General features: G+C 42.2%; 1 protein-coding gene across 1 annotated transcript in view; it reads right to left on the bottom strand.

Annotated features, from left to right (window-relative positions):
- parvb (parvin, beta) overlaps positions 1-17,704 on the bottom strand; it is a 66,211-nt gene extending 48,507 nt beyond the window's left edge. The window contains exon 1 of the mRNA XM_080190834.1: positions 17,531-17,704. Within this exon, the coding sequence (XP_080046960.1) occupies positions 17,531-17,648 (118 nt within the window). The 5' untranslated portion in view covers positions 17,649-17,704. The remainder of the gene's footprint in view (positions 1-17,530) is intronic.
- Between the last annotated feature and the right edge of the window lie 1,056 nt (positions 17,705-18,760).

Here is an 18,760-nt window from a genome sequence, read left to right as displayed (position 1 = left end):
CATGACGGTGTTAGCATACTGAGGTGCGAATTTGGTCCCCATGGCTGTTCCATGTGTCTGGATGAAAAACTGGTTATTGAAGGTGAAGACATTGTGGTCCAGGATGAAACGGATGAGTTGTACAATTGCATCTGGAGATTGGCCGTTGTCATCCCCTACAGACAAACCCTCTGTTCTTATGAGAGCGTTTTTCAGCATCTGCAGGTGTCTGTTGCAAACCTCCTCATCTGACTAGATTCTGTGTATACAGAGGGCTTGTCTGTAGGGGATGGTGTTGGGGGCGACAACTGCCAATCTCCAGCTACACCTCATCCGCTTCATCCTGGGCCACAACGTCTTCACCTTCAACAACGAGTTCTTCATCCAGACACACAGAACAGCCACATGGAACCAAATTCGCACCTCAACATGTCAACATCTTCATGCACAGGTTCGAACAAGACCTCTTCACCACAGAGGACCTTCAACCGATGCTAGACACTAGATACATTCATGACATTTTCTTCCTTTTTGATTCATGACGAACAATCTCTGAAACAACTACATGATGCAAGCAACAAGTTCCATTCCACCAAACTCACTATGGATTACTCTCTGGAATCAGTTGCAATCTTGGACACACGCATCTCGGTCAAGGACAGTCACCTCAGCACCTCACTGTACCACAAGCCCACGGATAACTTTACGATGCTCCACTTCTCCAGCTTCCACCCTGAACATGTTAAAGAAGCCCTCCGTATACACAAGGTCTGCTCAGATGAGGAGGATTGCAAGGGGCATCTATAGACGATGAAAGATGCCTTCATAACAGCAGGATATGGTGCTCAACTCATTGATCGACAGTTTCAACAGGCCACAGCGAAAAACTGCACCGACCTCCTCAGAAGGCAAACATGGGACACGGCGGACAGAGTACCCTTCATCGTCCAGTACCTCCCCGGAGCAGAGAAGCTACGACATCTTCTCTGGAGCCCTCAAAATGTCATTGAAGAAAACGAACATCTCGCCAAGCCATCCCTACACCCAGTTCTTGTCTTCAAACAACCACACAACCTCAAACAAACCCTTTCCACAGCAAACTACCTAGCCTTCAGCAGAACAGTGACCACAACACCACACAATTCTGCCACAGCAACCTCTGCAAGATGTGCCGGATCATCGAGATAGATGCCATCATCTCATGTGAGAACATCATCCACCAACTGGGATCATGCGTTCATGTCACACTATCTGTAACCCCCACAACTTTATCCACTTTGGTAGGAACAATGGTAGGAAGGACTACTACTTACAGGGCGAAAAGCTGCAGTACGCTACGATGCAGAGGGACCTGGCGGTCCTTGTGTATGAGTCACAAAAACCCAGCCTGCAGGTGCAGCAGGTGGTCAGGAAGGCAAGTGGGATGCTGGCCTTCATAGCGAGGGGGATTGAATATAAAAGTAGGGAGGTCTTGCTGCAACTGTACAGGGCACTGGTGAGGCCGCAGCTGGAGTACTGTGTGCAGTTTTGGTCGCTGCACTTGTGCAAGGATATTTTGGCCTTGGAGGGAGTGCAGAGGAGGTTCACAAGGCTGATACCAGAGTTGAGGGGGTTGAGCTATGAGGGGAGGCTGAATAGACTGGGCTTGTACTCGTTAGAGTTTAGAAGGATGAGGGGAGATCTCATTGAGACGTACAAGATGATGAAAGGGATGGATAGGGTGGAGGTGGAGAGGTTCTTCCCGCTCAAAGGACAGCAGGACTAGAGGGCATAGCCTCAAGATAGGGAGGGGGGGGTGCCGGTTTAGAACAGAGTTGAGGAGGAACTTCTTCACTCAAAGGGTGGTGAATCTCTGGAATTCTCTGCCCGTCAAAGTGGTTGAGGCTTCCTCACTAAATGTATTTAAGACACGGGTAGATAGATTTTTGGTAGGCAAGGGGATTAAAGGTTATGTGGAGCAGGTGGGAAAGTGGAACTGAGTTACTTCAGATCAGCCATGATCTTATTGAATGGCGGGGCAGGCTCAAAGGGCTAGATGGCCTACTCCTGCTCCTATTTCTTATGTTACATAAGAACATAAGAAATAGGAGCAGGAGTAGGCCATCTAGCCCTTCGAGCCTGCCCCGCCATTCAATAAGATCATGGCTGATCTGTTGTGGCTCAGTTCCACTTTCCCGCCCTCTCCCCATAGCCCTTAATCCCCTCTCTTATCAAGAACCCATCAACCCGCTTCTTAAAAATATTTAGCGAGACAGCCTCCACCACTTCAACGGGCAGAGAATTCCAGAGATTCACCACCCTTTGAGTGAAGAAGTTCCTCCTCAACTCCGTTCTAAACCGCCTCCCCTTTATCTTGAGGCTGTGCCCCCTAGTCCTACTGTCTTTTTTGAGCGGGAAGAGTCTCTCCACCTCTATCCTATCCATCCCATTCATCATTCTTAACTTGCCTGAGCTTGCAAAATCTCTAACCGTCCTGGCTGGTGACAATTCACACCTCTTTAGCCTGTGCTTAACCCTCTCTCCACTCACATTGCCTGTACTTGTAAAGACTTGATTATCTGTAAAGGCTTACATTCCAACCATTACCTTGAAAATTGAGTTTGTGTCTATGTATGCCCTGTTTGTGAACATAATTCTTCACTCACCTGAAGAAGGACAACACTCCAAAAGCTTGTGCTACTAAATAAACCTGTTGGACTTTAACCTGGTATTGAGAGATTTCTTACTGTGCTTACCCCTGTCCAACATCGGCATCTCCACATCTGGGCAATTACACACAGGGTCTTTGAGATGGGATGGCAATTATGTTCCTTTGTCTTTACCAGACTTATCAGTCTTTGGATGCTTTTATAAGTTCACTGTCTGGAAACATGGGGAGGGTGTCCATTGTCCCTTCAAGAATCACCCTCCAGCCATTCCTATCAATAGCTAACTACACATTCTCAGCCATCTCCAGGATTTGTGTCCATTTTAAAATACAGATCTTTTCTTATAGTCTAATATTTGTGTATAATTCCATTTTTGTCTCCACTGTCATAACAGTTAGCCAATGGTATTAACAGATACAAGTCATTGTGAATATATGAAGTTAGATCACAGATGATCATGAAATCATTGAATACTGGAAAAGGATCAAAGGACTAAATGGCATACTCCTGTTCCTACATCCAATAAAAAAATAAAGCTCATCCTTGGGTTTATTAATAGTTTATGAAAACAAGGAAGCTGTATTAAACATTTACATAACACTGTTTACGCCTGGAGCACTACAGAATATTCAATTCTGGGCACCACACATTAGTAGGGATGTCAAAGCCTTGGAGAAAATGCAGCAGACATTTACCAGAATGCTACTAGGAATGAATAACCTCTGCACTAAGAAGAATGAGGTTAAAGGAGATTTATAATGTTCAAAATCATGAATTGTTTTAATGGAATAAATAAACAAAAACCACTTCCAGCAGCAAGGGCCAATAAAGGATGCAGATGGCTTATGGGAGACAGTGGCATAGTAGTAATGTCAATGGACTAGTAACCAGGGACATGGGTTCAAATCCCACCACAGCAACTGGTGCAATTTGAAGTTAGTTAATAAATCTTGCATATAAAGTTAATCTCAGTTTCATGATCACCATTACTAGCATCAACTGTTGTAAAAACCCATCCGATTCACTCATTTCTTTTAGGGAAGGAAATCTGTCATCCTTACCTGGTCTAACCTACATGTGATTCCAGATCCACAGCAACGTGCTTGACTCTTAACTGCCCTCTCAAATGATGTGGCAAGTCACTTTGCTCAAGGGCAATTAGGGATAGGCAACAAATACCGGCCTTACTAGTGACACCCCACATCCATAAAAGAATAAAAGTGCTTTCATTATTTTTTTTCTAAAAAATAGGTTTTTTTGGCATAGTGAAATGCTGTGATCTGAAAGGGTGGTGGCAGTAGATTCAATAGTAACATTCAAATTTATCCATTTCACTTTTGAAGAGAAAAAATACATTGATTGGAGAAAGAGTAGGAAATTGGGATTGATTGGGTCGTTATATCAAAGCACTATGCAGGCATGATCCAAGTGGCTTCCTTCAGTGGTGTATCATTCTAGAAGAAGGTGCACTGGACACAATTTCAGCTAATAAAGAAAATCAGGGGTATGGTTGCATGTGGAATTTACAAAGTGGGGGTGGAATTAGGAGATGGGGGGGTGGCGTTAAAACCTCATACTGAGTCAGGAACTACAATTTTCAGAGGAAACTAAAACGTTCCCTTACGGGAATAAGTATTGGAAAAGATGGCCTATTATATTTCTCAGAAATATCTCAAAGTGCTTCACATAAAATGAAGTTCTGTAATGTACACTCACCATTGTTATGTCGATATATCAGGTGATCCCAAATAAAGATCATGTCAACTATTTGTGTAACTGAAGTATTATAATCAAGATATTTCTTTCTGGTTTTAAAGAAGGAACTTTGTTAATTAAATATACTTTACTGATCATAGTCTGAGAATTGGTATTTTTACTGCAAAACTGAATAGAACCACCAAACTATTCCTTGAAGAACTTTTCAGCAATTTATGCACTTTATTCCTGGTAACTTAAGCCCCTGTTGGCAGCTCTTACACAGAGTTGGTGAATGGTCAGTATTTCTAGCTCTAATGATATTGAAAATATTTTTTGTGTTCGTTCTATTATAGTTTTATGCTCGAACAGTTATTCTAGTCAGGTGACATCCATTACAAACTAAATTATGAAGAGTATTCATTTAAATATAAGTAAATTGAAAAAAAAATGGTGTAAGCTGCTCTAGTAATCACTATGTGAACATCAAACTAAAGTAATCATGCAGTAACAGCCACATAATCTCTGTCATTTCTACTTTCTACCTTTTAATAATCTTTCACCTGATCCAATCTTCAAAGTTTTCATGGTTTTCCTATTATTCTCCACCCTCTACTGAAACATCCTCCCTTTCTCCTCAGTAGTCTTTGCACTGAGTGACTCCTCATCCTTGACCATTTTAATTTCCACCTGATACATCTCATTCCATTTCTTCAATTTTCAGTCTCCCTTCGATGAAATTTACTCTTCCAATTAGTTCTGGCACCTTCTTACCTAAATATCACACCTTAAAGATTTCAATTGCTAAGTCATTTCTTATTTTGTTGAAACAATTCACCTCTACGTCTAGATCATGCACTCTATCTGTCCTTTGAAAAAAAACTTCTCCTTACTCCTTTTCCTCTGATATACCATTTGCATTAAACATTGACAGCTTCTTTGATCCATTTGACACAATCTTACCTCCACTTTCAATGCCACAATTCTCTACAAATCTGAGAAACTGCTGTGCACGTATGAGACTCACAGTGAGCCTGTGGGACTAATGACTGGATATCACTGCTAAATTTGATTTAACCAAAGCCGTCACTCCACCTTTACAGTCAAATCCTTCAATTACTATTCATCACCATGGATCATCTCATCCAATCTTCCCTCATCTCCTCAAAGGGATTTTCTTCTGGTGATCAAGTTTGTCTAGAATGGCACAGAACTCCATCTCATTCAACATTTACATGCTGCTCAGTGATATTACCCATAAGTAGTGTCAGTTTCTCAATTTGATGATCATTTGAAGTTCTACCTCTTTACCATAGTCTCCAATATAATTGTCACAATAACAATATATTTTGTGTTAGTAATCAATGTTTATAAAAGGTGTTTATATACAACTCATAAATTTTCAAATAGCATACTAAAAAATCATGTCTATCTAATTCATTGCATTCTTAAGTCTATGTCAAATGGAGGAAATGAATCTTACGTGACAGTGCCTTTCATATTCTCAGGACATTCCAAAGCATTCTGTACCTAATTGAAATGTAATCACCATGATTTTTTGGAAGATGCAGCAGATAACTTATATCCAACAGGATCCCACAAAAAGCAGAGATAATACACTAGTCTAAATCTGGAAGCCTTTGATTTAACAGGATATTAACAAGGTACCTGAAGAACTCACACTCTCTTTGAAATAATACCAAATGCGTCAACACAAAAAGATGCCGGGGCTTGGATTAATATCTTAACCAAAAGATATCAACTCCAACAATGTAGTAGTATTCATAATTACACTGAATTTTCAGCTTGGATTATGTGTTCCAGTCCAAGAGTGAGTCATAAGTTTGCAACCTCCTGAACTAGAGACAAGAGTGCTTTTTAGTGTACCTAAACACCTTTGGTCTCAAGTATCAACTATCCCATTTGAAGCAGAGGACATATGTTAGAATTCTGGATTCCCCTCACCCCACCAACTCTTTTGTCTCGAGCCACAGCTAAAGGGGCATTTCCATAAGCAGACTAAATCTTAAATAAATCCATGTCTTCATACATGTCTGGAGGAATAACACAAGACACGACTCTGAATTACCCACAGTTATAATACAGTGCACTAGAGATTAAAATAATCATCAGAAATGGTCATACAATTACAATGGAGCAAACAATAACTGCCCAAATTATTTAAAATTGAGCACAACACTGGAGACAACACCAGTAACTGGAAATCCAATTCTTAAAACGATAAAGAATGAAACAGTCTACAACAGGCTTTAACATGGCCTCTTTAGCATGAACTCCTTATTGTATCTGCTAATCTGACAGAATTTTGGGCAAAACAATCGCAAATACACTGTCAATAGCAAGACTGACTGACAATAAATCAACTTCATAATTGAAATGAAATGAAAAGTAAGCAGCTGGGGCAGATAATATTTTAAGACCAGAAAGAGAGATTCATTCATTCCTCCCCTCAGCATTTGGGTTTGCATACATCCTACTTTAAAAAAGACTTTCAGCCAGCAATCTTTGACCTATGGGGTTTAATGAGATTGAGGGTTATAGATAGGTCTGTAGGTTGGTAGGTGATGATGTGATTGGCGCAACTTGTGGGCCGAAGGGCCTGTTTGTGCTGTAGTGTTCTATGTTCTATGTTCTACTTCATTTTGGAACACTTACCAAATAAGTTAACCTAATCTTATTGACAACATGGATTGTTTAGATATTGTAGCTAGCCATTAACAAAAGCCTAAGGGAACCTTTTAACAAGATGTTTATCTTAAATCAATTAGAAAGTATTTGATATATAAGCATAGTACGAAAACAAAAACACCCAGTTACAACTCCTTCACAAAAATTTGAATCTCAGAAGAAATTCAATCACATAGTTTATGAAGTTATTAAAAAAGTTTCAACATTGATTAGTAGGCATTAATCCAATCTGATATACTATCCGCTTGTTCATTGTCCATCGTCATCGATGAGGACCTCGACACCATTAGTCATTTTGGGGCTGGTTGCGGTGTGTCCGAAGATGACTAATCAGGCCAATTCGGACATGGAATGTCCTGGCACACATTGGACAAATTTGTGTAGATACCGTAGTTGCTGGTGGCTCTGGACTTGCGCAGCTCGCACTTAAATTGTGCTTCAGCAATACACGTTGCTTCGTGAGCTTGACAGCCTTTGTGGATGAGGCAGCGCCAGGTAGGGCGGTTTTGTGCCAGCGTTTCCCAGGTGGTTGTGTCAATGTCAAGTGACTTCAGGAAGGCTTTGAGCGTGTCTTTGAAACATTTCTTCTGCCATCCATGCGAGCGTCTTCCAGTAGAGAGTTCCCCAAAAAGGAGCTGCTTGGGTATGCGCTCATCTGACATACGGAAGACATGACCTGCCCACCAGGTCTGCGCTCTCATCAGCAGTGTGTGGACTGATGGTAGACTTGCTCCAGAGAGAACTTCAGTGTCTGGTACTTTGTCTTGCCATCTGATGTGTAATATTCTGCAAAGACAAGTCATGTGGAAATACTTGAGCTGTCTTGCATGCCTTCAATATACAGTCCACGTTTCACAGGCACACAGGAGGGTAGTGAGCACCACAGTGCTGTAGACCTTCAGTTTTGTTGCTGGGCTGATTCCATGATGTTCCCATACTGTGAAGCGCAGTCTACCAAAAGCAGAACTTGCCTTTGCTATCCTGCAGTTAACTTCTGCATGAATAGTCACTGCTTGGGAGAAGGTGCTGCCAAGATAAGTGAACTGGTCCACTGCCTGTAGTTTCTGCCCTTTGATTGTGATTATGGGTCCTGTGTACGGTGCATGAGGAGTAGGCTGGTGCATGACTTCGGTCTTTTTAATTTTGATGGTGAGTCCAAAGTTGTCACAAGCCGTGGAAAATTTGTCCATACTGACTTGCAACTCTGGCTCTGAGCCAGCATACAGGGCGCAGTCATCGGCAAAGAGGAAATCTCTCAGAACAGTCTCTTTCACTTTGGTAATAACTTGAAGTCTCCTCAGGTTGAAAAGCTTCCCATCCACTCTGTACTTGAGGCTGATTCCAGCAACACTGTCCTGGAAGGCATCATTCAGCATGGCAGTAAACATCATGCTGAACAGTGTGGGTGTGAGCACACAGCCCTGTTGAAGCCATTGGTGACTGGGAATGCCTCAGAGGATTCGCCACCATCCAGTACTCTGGCCATCATGGAACTGGCGTACCATCTGAATGAACTGGGGGGGAAACCGAACTTTGACACGGTCTTCCACAGGCCTTGTCGGCTTACAGTATCGAAGGCTTTCACGCGGTCAAAGGTTGTGTCGAGCTCGCAATTCTGCTCCTGATGCTTCTCCTGAAGTTGATGTGCAGCAAAAGTCATGTCAGTAGTCCCACGACCTTTGCAGATGCCACACTGTGACTGTGGAAGCAGGCCCAGCTCCAGATGAGTGACCAGACGATTTAGGAGGACTCTTGCGAGGATTTTTCCTGTGACGGAGAGCAGCGAGATTCCTTGGTGGTTGTCGCATACTTGCCAATTGCCCTTCCTCTTGTAGACGTGTATGATGGAAGCATCTTTAAGTTCCTGAGGAATGGATCCTTGCTTCCAAAAGGACTGGAACAAGTCGGTAAGCTTCTTGATAAATGTTGGACCAGCAGCTTTATAGATCTCTGCGGGTATGGCATCTGCCCCTGGGGCTTTGCCACTGGGTAGCTGGCTAGCAGCTTTTGTGACTTTGGCTACTACCGGTGGGTCATCCATGGCGCTGTTGATATCAAGCTGGGGAATCCTGCCTATTGCCTCATCATAAATAGATGACAGTCAGTTGGGGACGGCTTCAAAGCGTTCGGCCCATCTCTGCAGGATCTGAGCCTTCTCTGTAATGAGAGTTGTATCATCTGTAATCAGGAGGGGGAACTCCCGAGAGACTGAGGTCTGTAGAAAGTATTGACGGCTTCATAGAACCGTTTCAAGTCTTTTCTGTCAGCGAATCCCTGCATTTCATCTGCCTTGGCGCTCAGCCAAGCATCCTGCATTTTACACAGTTTATTCTGGACAGTCTTGCAAGCACTGGTAAAAGCATTTTTCTTGGCAGCTGAAGATGGGTCATTCTGACAGGCCCAATGAAGACAGTGCTTTTCAACAAGTAGAGCCTGTATCTCCTCATCAAACCAAGCATGCTGCTTGCGGGTGGAGGGCCCGAGCATCTTCAGCGCAGATGTATGGATAGGATCCCTGATACGTTCCCAGTTGTCCTCAGCGCTGCCTGCGAGGTGTAAGTCAGCAAGCTTGATTTCTAAGTCTTCAGCCAGTGCTGAAGCTATGCTGGGGTTCTTTAGCTTGGCCGCATTGATTCTTTTCATGACCTTGCTTCCTTGTGGTCACCTCTTGGGTCTGATGCGGAGCCTCATTTTGGAGACAATGAGCCTATGATCTGTCCAGCAATCAGCATCACACATGGCCTTGGTTACTCTGACATCCTGCCTGTCTTTTCTCCTGACAATGACATAGTCAATAAGATGCCAATGCTTACAGAGGAGGTGCATCCAGCAGGTCTTGTTACGTGTAGGCAGACGGAAGACTGTGTTGGTGATGTGGAGGTCATGTGCTGCACAGGTCTTCATTAAGAGTAGGCCGTTAATGTTACACTTGCCCACTCCATGCCTCCCAATGACTCCCTGCCAGATTGCAGAGTCACACCCTACTCTTGCATTGAAATCGCCAAGCAAGATCAGCTTGTCGGTACTGCTCAATGCTGATAGTAGGGCATCTAGTTCTTCGTAGAACTTGTTTTCAATTTTGTCCGGGTTGCTCATCGTGCTGATCAGGGTGGCTTGACTTCTGTTCTGCAGCAGAAGCTGTAATGTCATAAGCCAGTCGTTCACATCCTTGGGTAGACTATCAAGTTTCCGAACAAGGCGACTTCTGATGGCGAATCCAACTCCAGTATCACGACACTCATCGCTGCCACGACCGCTCCAGAAAAAAAAAGTGTATCCATCTCCAGTTTCAGTCAACTGACCTACGTTGGCAAGACGAGTTTCACTCAGGGCTGCAATGTCAATGTTGTACCTTGCAAGCTCTCTGACAACTAAGGCTGTACTTCTCTCTGGTCTGTCTGCTGTAAGGTTGTCCAAAAGCGTGTGCACGTTCCAAGTGCCAATGGTGAGCGGTGTCACCTTGTGTTTTATTTTGTGTGTTCGACCGCAAGATGGGATCCCCGCCAGCCATGGTAAACTGACCAGGGTGTAGTGAAGCAGGCAATGTTTAGGGAACCTTTTCTAGCCCCTTCCCCATGCTATGGAGGCAAGCAGTGTGTTCCTGGAGAGGACTGCTCAGTCGCCCAGGTAGACGCAGAGTTCCACTGCTGCTTCAGTCAGTGGAAAATGACCATTAGACCTGAGCCGCCTGTGTGCAGGTCCGTGACTACAGCTCCCACTGTATCCTCACCTGCTGCTTCGTCGCTCACCCATCGCCACAGGACTTCAAGGGTTGAACAGGACTCTGATGATGGTGTCGAAACTAGTGCTTGATTTGGATTAAAGTGAGGGAGAGTTGCGCAGCGTCAGCATCACTCTCTCTTCCCAATTCCCATCTAGATCCAGCAACAAGACAAGAGTCAAGACGGCTGGAGGTGGGACTAGGCACAGTGGATGACCAGGGCGTCTTCTGTGTCTTTACCTGCTCTTCGTGTTCCACAAGGCTTGCAGAAACCGCCTTCTTGACTGTTGGACCTTCCATTGGTCTCTTCCGCTCAATCCTCCGGACTCTGTCTTCACATGCTGGGATAGACATCTCCCTATCTCACCGAGGGTTGAGACCCATCGGGTACCCTCAACTAGTTTAGCTGGCTTCTCGAGGCCATTGCCCAGGGTTTGGCGGCTGTCGCATGCAAACAGCTACGAGGAGCCACAGGTGAGAGCTGAGTGCCAGGTGGGGACAAAGGATGGACAAACCGCCCTGAAAGGGTGCGACATGTTCCCCCACCAAAGGGGAGTCCAAAGGACGCAACATGTTCCCCTTCCTGACACCCCATCCAGCAGACAGTATTCTTAAACTGCCCAGCCATTTGGTAATTTATCATTGCTTCCAAACTTCTTTCCTACAGCAATTGGAATTTTCACAACTATACAAGTATTTTCACAACTATACAAAGGTACAATTTCTATAATAGAATGTACAGTACAAACAGAGATTATACTATATCAGGAGCATGCAACAATAGAAGGAGTTGATATGTTTTCTCTATTAATGCAGAAATGGTACCAGTACAATAACATAGTTGAAGTCAAGACATTGTTTCAAACATTACAAATTCAGGGTTTCTCCCACTCTCAGCTCATGTAAAAGGATTGTTTTCTTAAACAAAGCCGCACCCATGGTGATCTGAAATATTCTCTTATGCATGCATCCAACAACTTAAAAGTACAGGTTTGTGCAGAATTAAACATTGCATGAGTTTAATGATTAAGACTGGCTCTAAAGATACAATTTTCAAAAATGCATTAGTTTTGGACTGCTAACTTTTGGCAGGTGTAGGTGGTCTTGTTTTAGCATATATTTGTTTTGCTAAAAGTGAGGGGGGAATTAGAGAGGTTTACAATCTTATTTTCAGTCTCTGTGGGGATATGCAAATAGTTGTATGTTGTCAAAATGTGATGAAATATAACTCCTTTTTACTTTTATTGGCTTTATGCTTTGATAGATTTTAGTTTCATATTAAGGCTGCTAGTCAATACACTTATTATTTCAGATTTCTCATCCATTAGAATTAGAGAAAGTACATTTTAAAATCATGGTTTTATTTACAGCTAGGACTCTTGTCCTCAAATTCCTGGGTTGTATCAACCATGGAAACAATAAACAAACTGAAAAAAAAACTCCAACTCAAACTAAAAAGCAAATGGGGAAGTACAGTGCCCTTTGCTCGAATACAGAACTTGCTGAGCTCTTGGAAAAATTCTTCTGCAGTTCTGGTTTTTGGTGTCTATCCGAGAAGATTTACCAGACCGATACTTGGAATGAGTGGGTTGTCTTATGAAGAAAGGTTGTACAGGCTAGCTTTATAGAGTTTAGTAGAGCAAGAAGCAACTTGATTAAAATATGAAATCCTGAGTGGTGAATGTAAAGTGGATGTTTCCTCTTGTGGGAGAATCTAGAACGAGCACTGTTTAAACATAAGGGGTCACCCAATTAAAGTAGAAATAGAGGTGAAAGGTGTTTCTTCATGGTCTTGAGTCTTTGGAGTCCCTTCCTGAAAAAAGGGTGGCATTAGTGGCTTTGAATATGTGCAAGGCAGAGGTGGATAGATTTTTTGAAGCAAGAAGGTGATACATTATCAGGGGTAGGCAGAATGCAAATTTGAGGTTACCATCAGATCAGCCATGACCTTATTGAATAGGCAAATGGCCTACCCCTGCTCTTGTCCTATGTTTATACGGTTTGGGTCATTCTTAGCATATAAGGACTAGAAAGAAACTATACAGATTAGTATGTGACACAAAGGAATGGGGGATGGGCCATATCTTCTATCCAAAAGGCAACATTAAATTGCCTAACATGTTTTCACATATTGTTTATAAATTGTTGCTTAAATATTGATACGTTATACATTATATTAATGCTTCAATAACATGATAACTTAGCAATAAAGAGTCAGCTTGACAGTCCAAAGGAATTTGAAATTTTTCACAATGGGAACTAAATTTATTAATACTAGTGTATCCTAGACTGGCTCATTCACCATATTACCTCTGATCTGTCCAATAATTGGAAGATCGGAGTTTATAGCTCATGTTTATTAAATATACACTAATTAAATATCTTTACTTGGTGTAGTAGTTTAAATTCAGGTGTTTAATATAAATATTGCAGAATTATATCTTTTAAAAGTTTCAGATGAAGCAAAACATAGACTCTCAGCAGGATGGGATCCCTTCTTTGTAACCATCTTGGTATTTTGTACCTGTCTTTACAGTAGACACAAAAGTATACTAAAAATAGGGGGCAGAGATTTGTGCAACTTATTAATAAATAAAGAAAAAGGATTTTAAAAATTATTTTATGGAAAGCATCTCTGGCCAGCATTTGTTCATCTACGTCTAATTTGCCCTTGAACTGAGTAGCTTGCTCAGTTTCACTTCAGAAGGCAATTAAAAGTCAACCACATTACTGAGGGTCTGGAGTCATACATAGGCCAGACAAGGTAACGACAGGAGATTCCTTTGAAGGGACATCGGTGAACCAGATAAGTTCGCATGAAAATCACTGATGTGTTCATAGGATCCATGCTTGTTGGTGAAGTCTTTTCCTTGATGAAAGAGTTAATTAATTTTGCTCAGTGTCACCACTCCTCACATGCAGTATCCCAACTTTCCTCTAATAATATGTTCACATACCTATCACGCATTTCCTTTAACAATATAATTGTCATTAACAAACCTTAATATAATGACAAGACAGTGGCAATCATTACTGAGTCCAGTTTTCAATTTCAGGTTTCATTATTGATTTTTTTTTTAATACCACCAGCTATATGGTGGGATTTGAACTCATCTTTAGAACATTAACCTGGATCTTTGGGTTATTGGTCCATTGGTATTACCACTACACCACCATTTCTTCATTAAATGTTGAAAAAAAATCACCTGGACTTGATGGCCTAGATTCAAAAGAGATGGCTGCAGAAACAGTGGATATATTGGTTGGAACTTTTCAAAATTCCCTAGATTCTGGGGAAGGTCCAGCAGATAGGTTGCAAATATTAACACTATTATTCAAGAAAGGCAGGAAGAGGGAAAACAAAATTGCAGGCTAGTCAGGTTGAATTCATTATTAAGGTGGTGTTAACTGGACACTTAGAAAATCATTATATAATTAGGTACAATGAGCATGGCTTTCCAAAAGGCAAATAACATTCGACAAACCTATCAGAGTTACTTGAGAATGTAACCAGCAGGGTAGATAAAGTGGAATCAATGGATGTAGTATATTTGGACTTCCAAAAGGTATTCCGTGAGCTGTTACATGAAAGATACCACAAAATATGGGCTACTAGGGTTGGGAATAATTTTTTGCATGGGTGGAGGATTTGTTAATGAACGGAAAGCAGACAGCAGAAATAAACGGGGCTTGCGACTTAGTTAGAATGTAACTAATGGAGTACTGCATGGATCACTACTGGAGCATTAGTTTACAAAATTTGTTGACTGAGGGTAATGTATTCAAATTTATTGACAATACAAAGCTAGATAGGACAGATCACAATTCCACCAAGTCCTATTCCAATGAACCCACATATTTACTCTGCTAATCTCCCTGACACTGGGATCAATTCAGCATGACCAATCAACCTAACCCGCACATCTTTGGACTGTGGGAGGAAACCTGAACACCTGGAGGAATCCTCAGACTTGGGAAAAAGTGCAAACACTACACAAGCAGTGACCCAAGGCTAGAACTGAACCTGGGTCCCTGGCGCAGTGAGGCAGCAATGCTAGCCACTGTGCCACCATGCTGCCCAGTTACTTTGTTAATGTGAATAAAAAAAATCAGGATGATTTAAATATTAATGTGAATAAAAAAAAACAGGATGATTTAAATGTTTTAAAGTGAGCACATAGGTACAACAAGTAAATTGCACATTGGACATGATTGCATACTAGAATGAGAAAGTTTTGCTATAATTGTACAATGCTTTCATGAGACCACAAGTTGAGTAGTGCAGATATACTTGGTTTTCTTCTCTGTCAAAGGATGTACCTTGGAGGAGATATAACAAAGATTCACTAAATTGATTTCTTGGATGAGGGCATTGGCCTAAGAGGCTGATTAGAAATTTCCTATGTTCTCTGGCATTTAGAAGAATGAGATATGATCTCATTGAAACCAAGATTCTGAGGTAGTTTGATAGTTTGGGTGTCAGTATTGAAGTGGAAATGGTTGAGATCAACGGTGATGAAGCGTAAATGGTTGCGAGTTTCAAGTTAGGTGTCTGGATCATCAATAACTTATCCTGGTCCCTCTATGCTGGTGCCACAGTTAAGTCCACCAACGTCTCTACTTTCTCAAGAGGGTGGGTAAGGAAATTTGGTATGTCCACTATGACTTTTGCCAATTAGCATCCTTTCTGGATGTATCACAGTTTGGTATGGCTCATACTCTGACAAAAACCTACAAAGAGCTGTGATCATAGCCCAATCCAACACGCAAACCAACCTCCCATCCATTGACTGTCTTTAGAATCATAGAAACCCTAAAGTGCAGAAAGAGGCCATTTGGCCCATCGAGTCTGCATCAACCACAATCCCACTCAGGTCCTACCCCCATAACTCTATACGTTTACCCACTAATCCCGCTAACCTATGCATCTCAGGACACCAAGGGGCAATTTCAACATGGCCAATCAACGTAACCCACACATCTTTAGACTGTGGGAGGAAACCAGAGCACCTGGAGGAAACCCACACAGGCACGGGGGGAGAATGTGCAAACTCCACACTTGCCGCTGCCTCAGAAATGCAGTCAAGATAATCAAGGACCCCACGCATCTCAGACATTCTTTTCCACCTTCTTCCATCAGGAAAAGGATACAACAGTCTGACAATACATACCAAACAACTTATGACTAGCTTCTTCCCTGTTGCTATCAGACTTTTGAATGAAACTATATATTAAGTTGATCTTTCTCTACACTCTAGCTATGACCTTAACACTATATTCTGCACCCTCTCCTTTCCTTCTCCCCTATTTACTCATTGAACGGTATGTTTTGTCTGTATGAGTACCCAAGAAACAATACTTTTTGCTGTTTCCCAATACATATTACAATAATAAATCAAATCAACAAGATTGCTTCCTTTGGTTCAGCAGTTAAAATGGGGACACTTTTAAGAAAACAGTAGGTCATTTAAAGCAAGACATGAGGAAGAACTGTTTCACTTGGGCTCGTGAATTTTCAGAATTCTCCACCAGAGAATTTGGTATTGTCAAGTTTTTGATATTTTGCTTATTGACTCATTCCTGTTCTTGTTAGTGATTTGAACTTGCGTTTTCCAGTTCAACTGAAGCCACAAAGGCTGCCATAATCACACCTGGCGCAGGCAGTTTATACACATCATGGAAAAAAATCCTTTTTTAAAAATCCCAGATTTTTTTTCTCAAAAAGTCAGGTACACATTAAATCATAGCTTCCAGCAATTGTAACGTTAAATGCTAATTTTCTGCAAAAATAGATAGATCCTAATCAAACACAGGCAAATTAAAACATGATGGGCTATTTATCCAAAATGCTAATTCCATTTCTCTCCACAGATGCTGCCAGGCCAGCTGAGTTTTTCCAGTTTCTTTGTTTCTAACTTAAGCTTGGTCCTGTTTGTCAAGTGGTAATCTTAGACATTAACGTTTTACAAATTTAAGCCTCGATCCTATAAAACGATCAATCCACTTCCTTCAAAAGGCTGAATTTGATTATCCATCGTTAGCTTTTAAACTTACGAAAAAAATCTACCGACAGAAACAATAGTTCGTTGTTTGAATTTACCAACATGATCCAGGTAAAACCTCCAAATGAGATCTTTAAATTTTAAAATCATTTACAGCAACTCAAATTCCAGTTGTCAGAGATTAACAAATTGTAGAAAAATAATTTTCTTTTTAAAATAAATGTTAAAATACAAAGGGAACATGAGTTTTATTAAAACAGCATTATTTCAATTTAAAACATTCATGGGAACAAACTGGAAATAGGGTAACTCTTTAAGTGTACAGAAAACAACTTGAGGGGTATTTTCAAGCGGATGGGGGAGGGGATTAATTTGGCTTTAGAAAGTGGTTTAAAGATTAAATAACACGGAGGCACAACTTTAATTAAAATCTGAAGCGAGTAAAGCACGAATTGAAGGTATTTAAACTTCTTTTTACAATTGAACAAGAGGAAAAGGGAATCACTGTTTTGCAGACCGTGTGGATAGTGAGAGGCTGTACTACCCCAACACCCCCCACCCCGTATCCCCATTGTCCCTGTCTACACCCCCAAATCCCCTCTCCTCACCCCCTTCACCCCCCCCCAATCACAGCCCCTCGCATCACTCTTCCCCAAATCATTGCCCCTCTCCTCCCTCCCAGTCATTGCTTCCCCCATTATAGCCTCTCTCCTCACACCCCCATCATTGCCCCTCTCCTCACCCCCTTTCCCCCCGCCCGGCCGGCGGCTCCTCACCTTCTTTGGCCTTTTTCTTCCTCACCAACGTCCCTCCCAGCTTTCCCAGGAAGGATTCGTCCTTCTTCATCCTGCCGGCTGCCTGGCTGTTCTGGGACCGGAGTGGTGTGGTGGCCATACCGCTTTGCTCTGTTACTCTAACAGCAGCAGCACCATTCCGCTCCCCCTGTGGGAACCGCAAGCGACGGGATGTGGTCAACCGCCCCCGAACCGCCTCCACCACACTCACAGCCCGCTCACATTCCGAAAACAGCGCCCTCTCCCCGCGCCCGCAGCCAGCGCTGCTGATTGCTGCTATTAAAATTCCACCCTTGTCCCCTCAGCCTCCCACTCTCTCCAAACAGAACATTCCCCTTAATCAGTCATTCACCAGGCACAAAGCAGAATCCCGACAGTGCAGGAGGAGGACATTCGGCCCATCAAAGGAGGGAAGTGGCAGGCACACCTTAATGAGTAGTCTCACCTTACTGGCAAGGAAGTCCATGAGCTCCGTGAACTTATGGATGGAAGTACGGAAGTAGTAGCTACAGAAATGCTTTGGTGAAAGGGCTAGGGGCCAGAGGTTGACCTTTTGAAAGTATAGTTTTAAGTGAATTCACAGAGATCTTTTGCCCAAGGGCGGATATAGAAATAGGGTTTGTAGGGGAAGGAGGACTTGGGTGCAGAGCAACACAAAAAAAAGTAATCAGCTGTTCTTAATTATAATTGGCACAATAGGAACACAAAGCCATGTATAATGGCTAAGCTAAGTGTTGCCCCAAATATAAGGGAGTTTACATGGAGTTAGATGTGAAAGAAGGAAGAGGATGATAAGCTCAGGATCATGTGAAGAAATGGCATTTAAAATCATAGCACATAAGTTGCTTGTTGCAATAGCTGAGGAAAACAAGATGTCTCGGTGAGAAATTTGCCGTTGTACTTAAGAATGAGTATTTAAATGAGAGGTGAGAAATAAAGTGTAATACTCAAAGGATTATATACAGAGGAGTCAGAGACACACCAAGGTGTAATTTTGGTGAAGAGCACCATATTGCCACAGCAAGAGTCTGGACCAGACAATTGATGACACGTATAGGCAGGTAGGGAAGCTTCTTTTATGAGAAGGGATCATCACTCCTGACCAGGTTTGCATCAAGACCATGATGTAATTACCCACAACAAAGGCATGAATGAAGTTAGCAACTGAATGGAGAATCTGGAGAGTTTTGCAAAGGGGGCAATGATAGCTGA

This window comes from Carcharhinus amblyrhynchos, chromosome 6, assembly GCF_965287045.1.
Source record: "Carcharhinus amblyrhynchos chromosome 6, sCarAmb.v2.hapA, whole genome shotgun sequence".
NCBI classification, from domain to species: Eukaryota; Metazoa; Chordata; class Chondrichthyes; order Carcharhiniformes; family Carcharhinidae; genus Carcharhinus; species Carcharhinus amblyrhynchos.
Note: the sequence above shows the minus strand (reverse complement) of the source record. Positions and strands in the feature narration are given on the sequence as shown.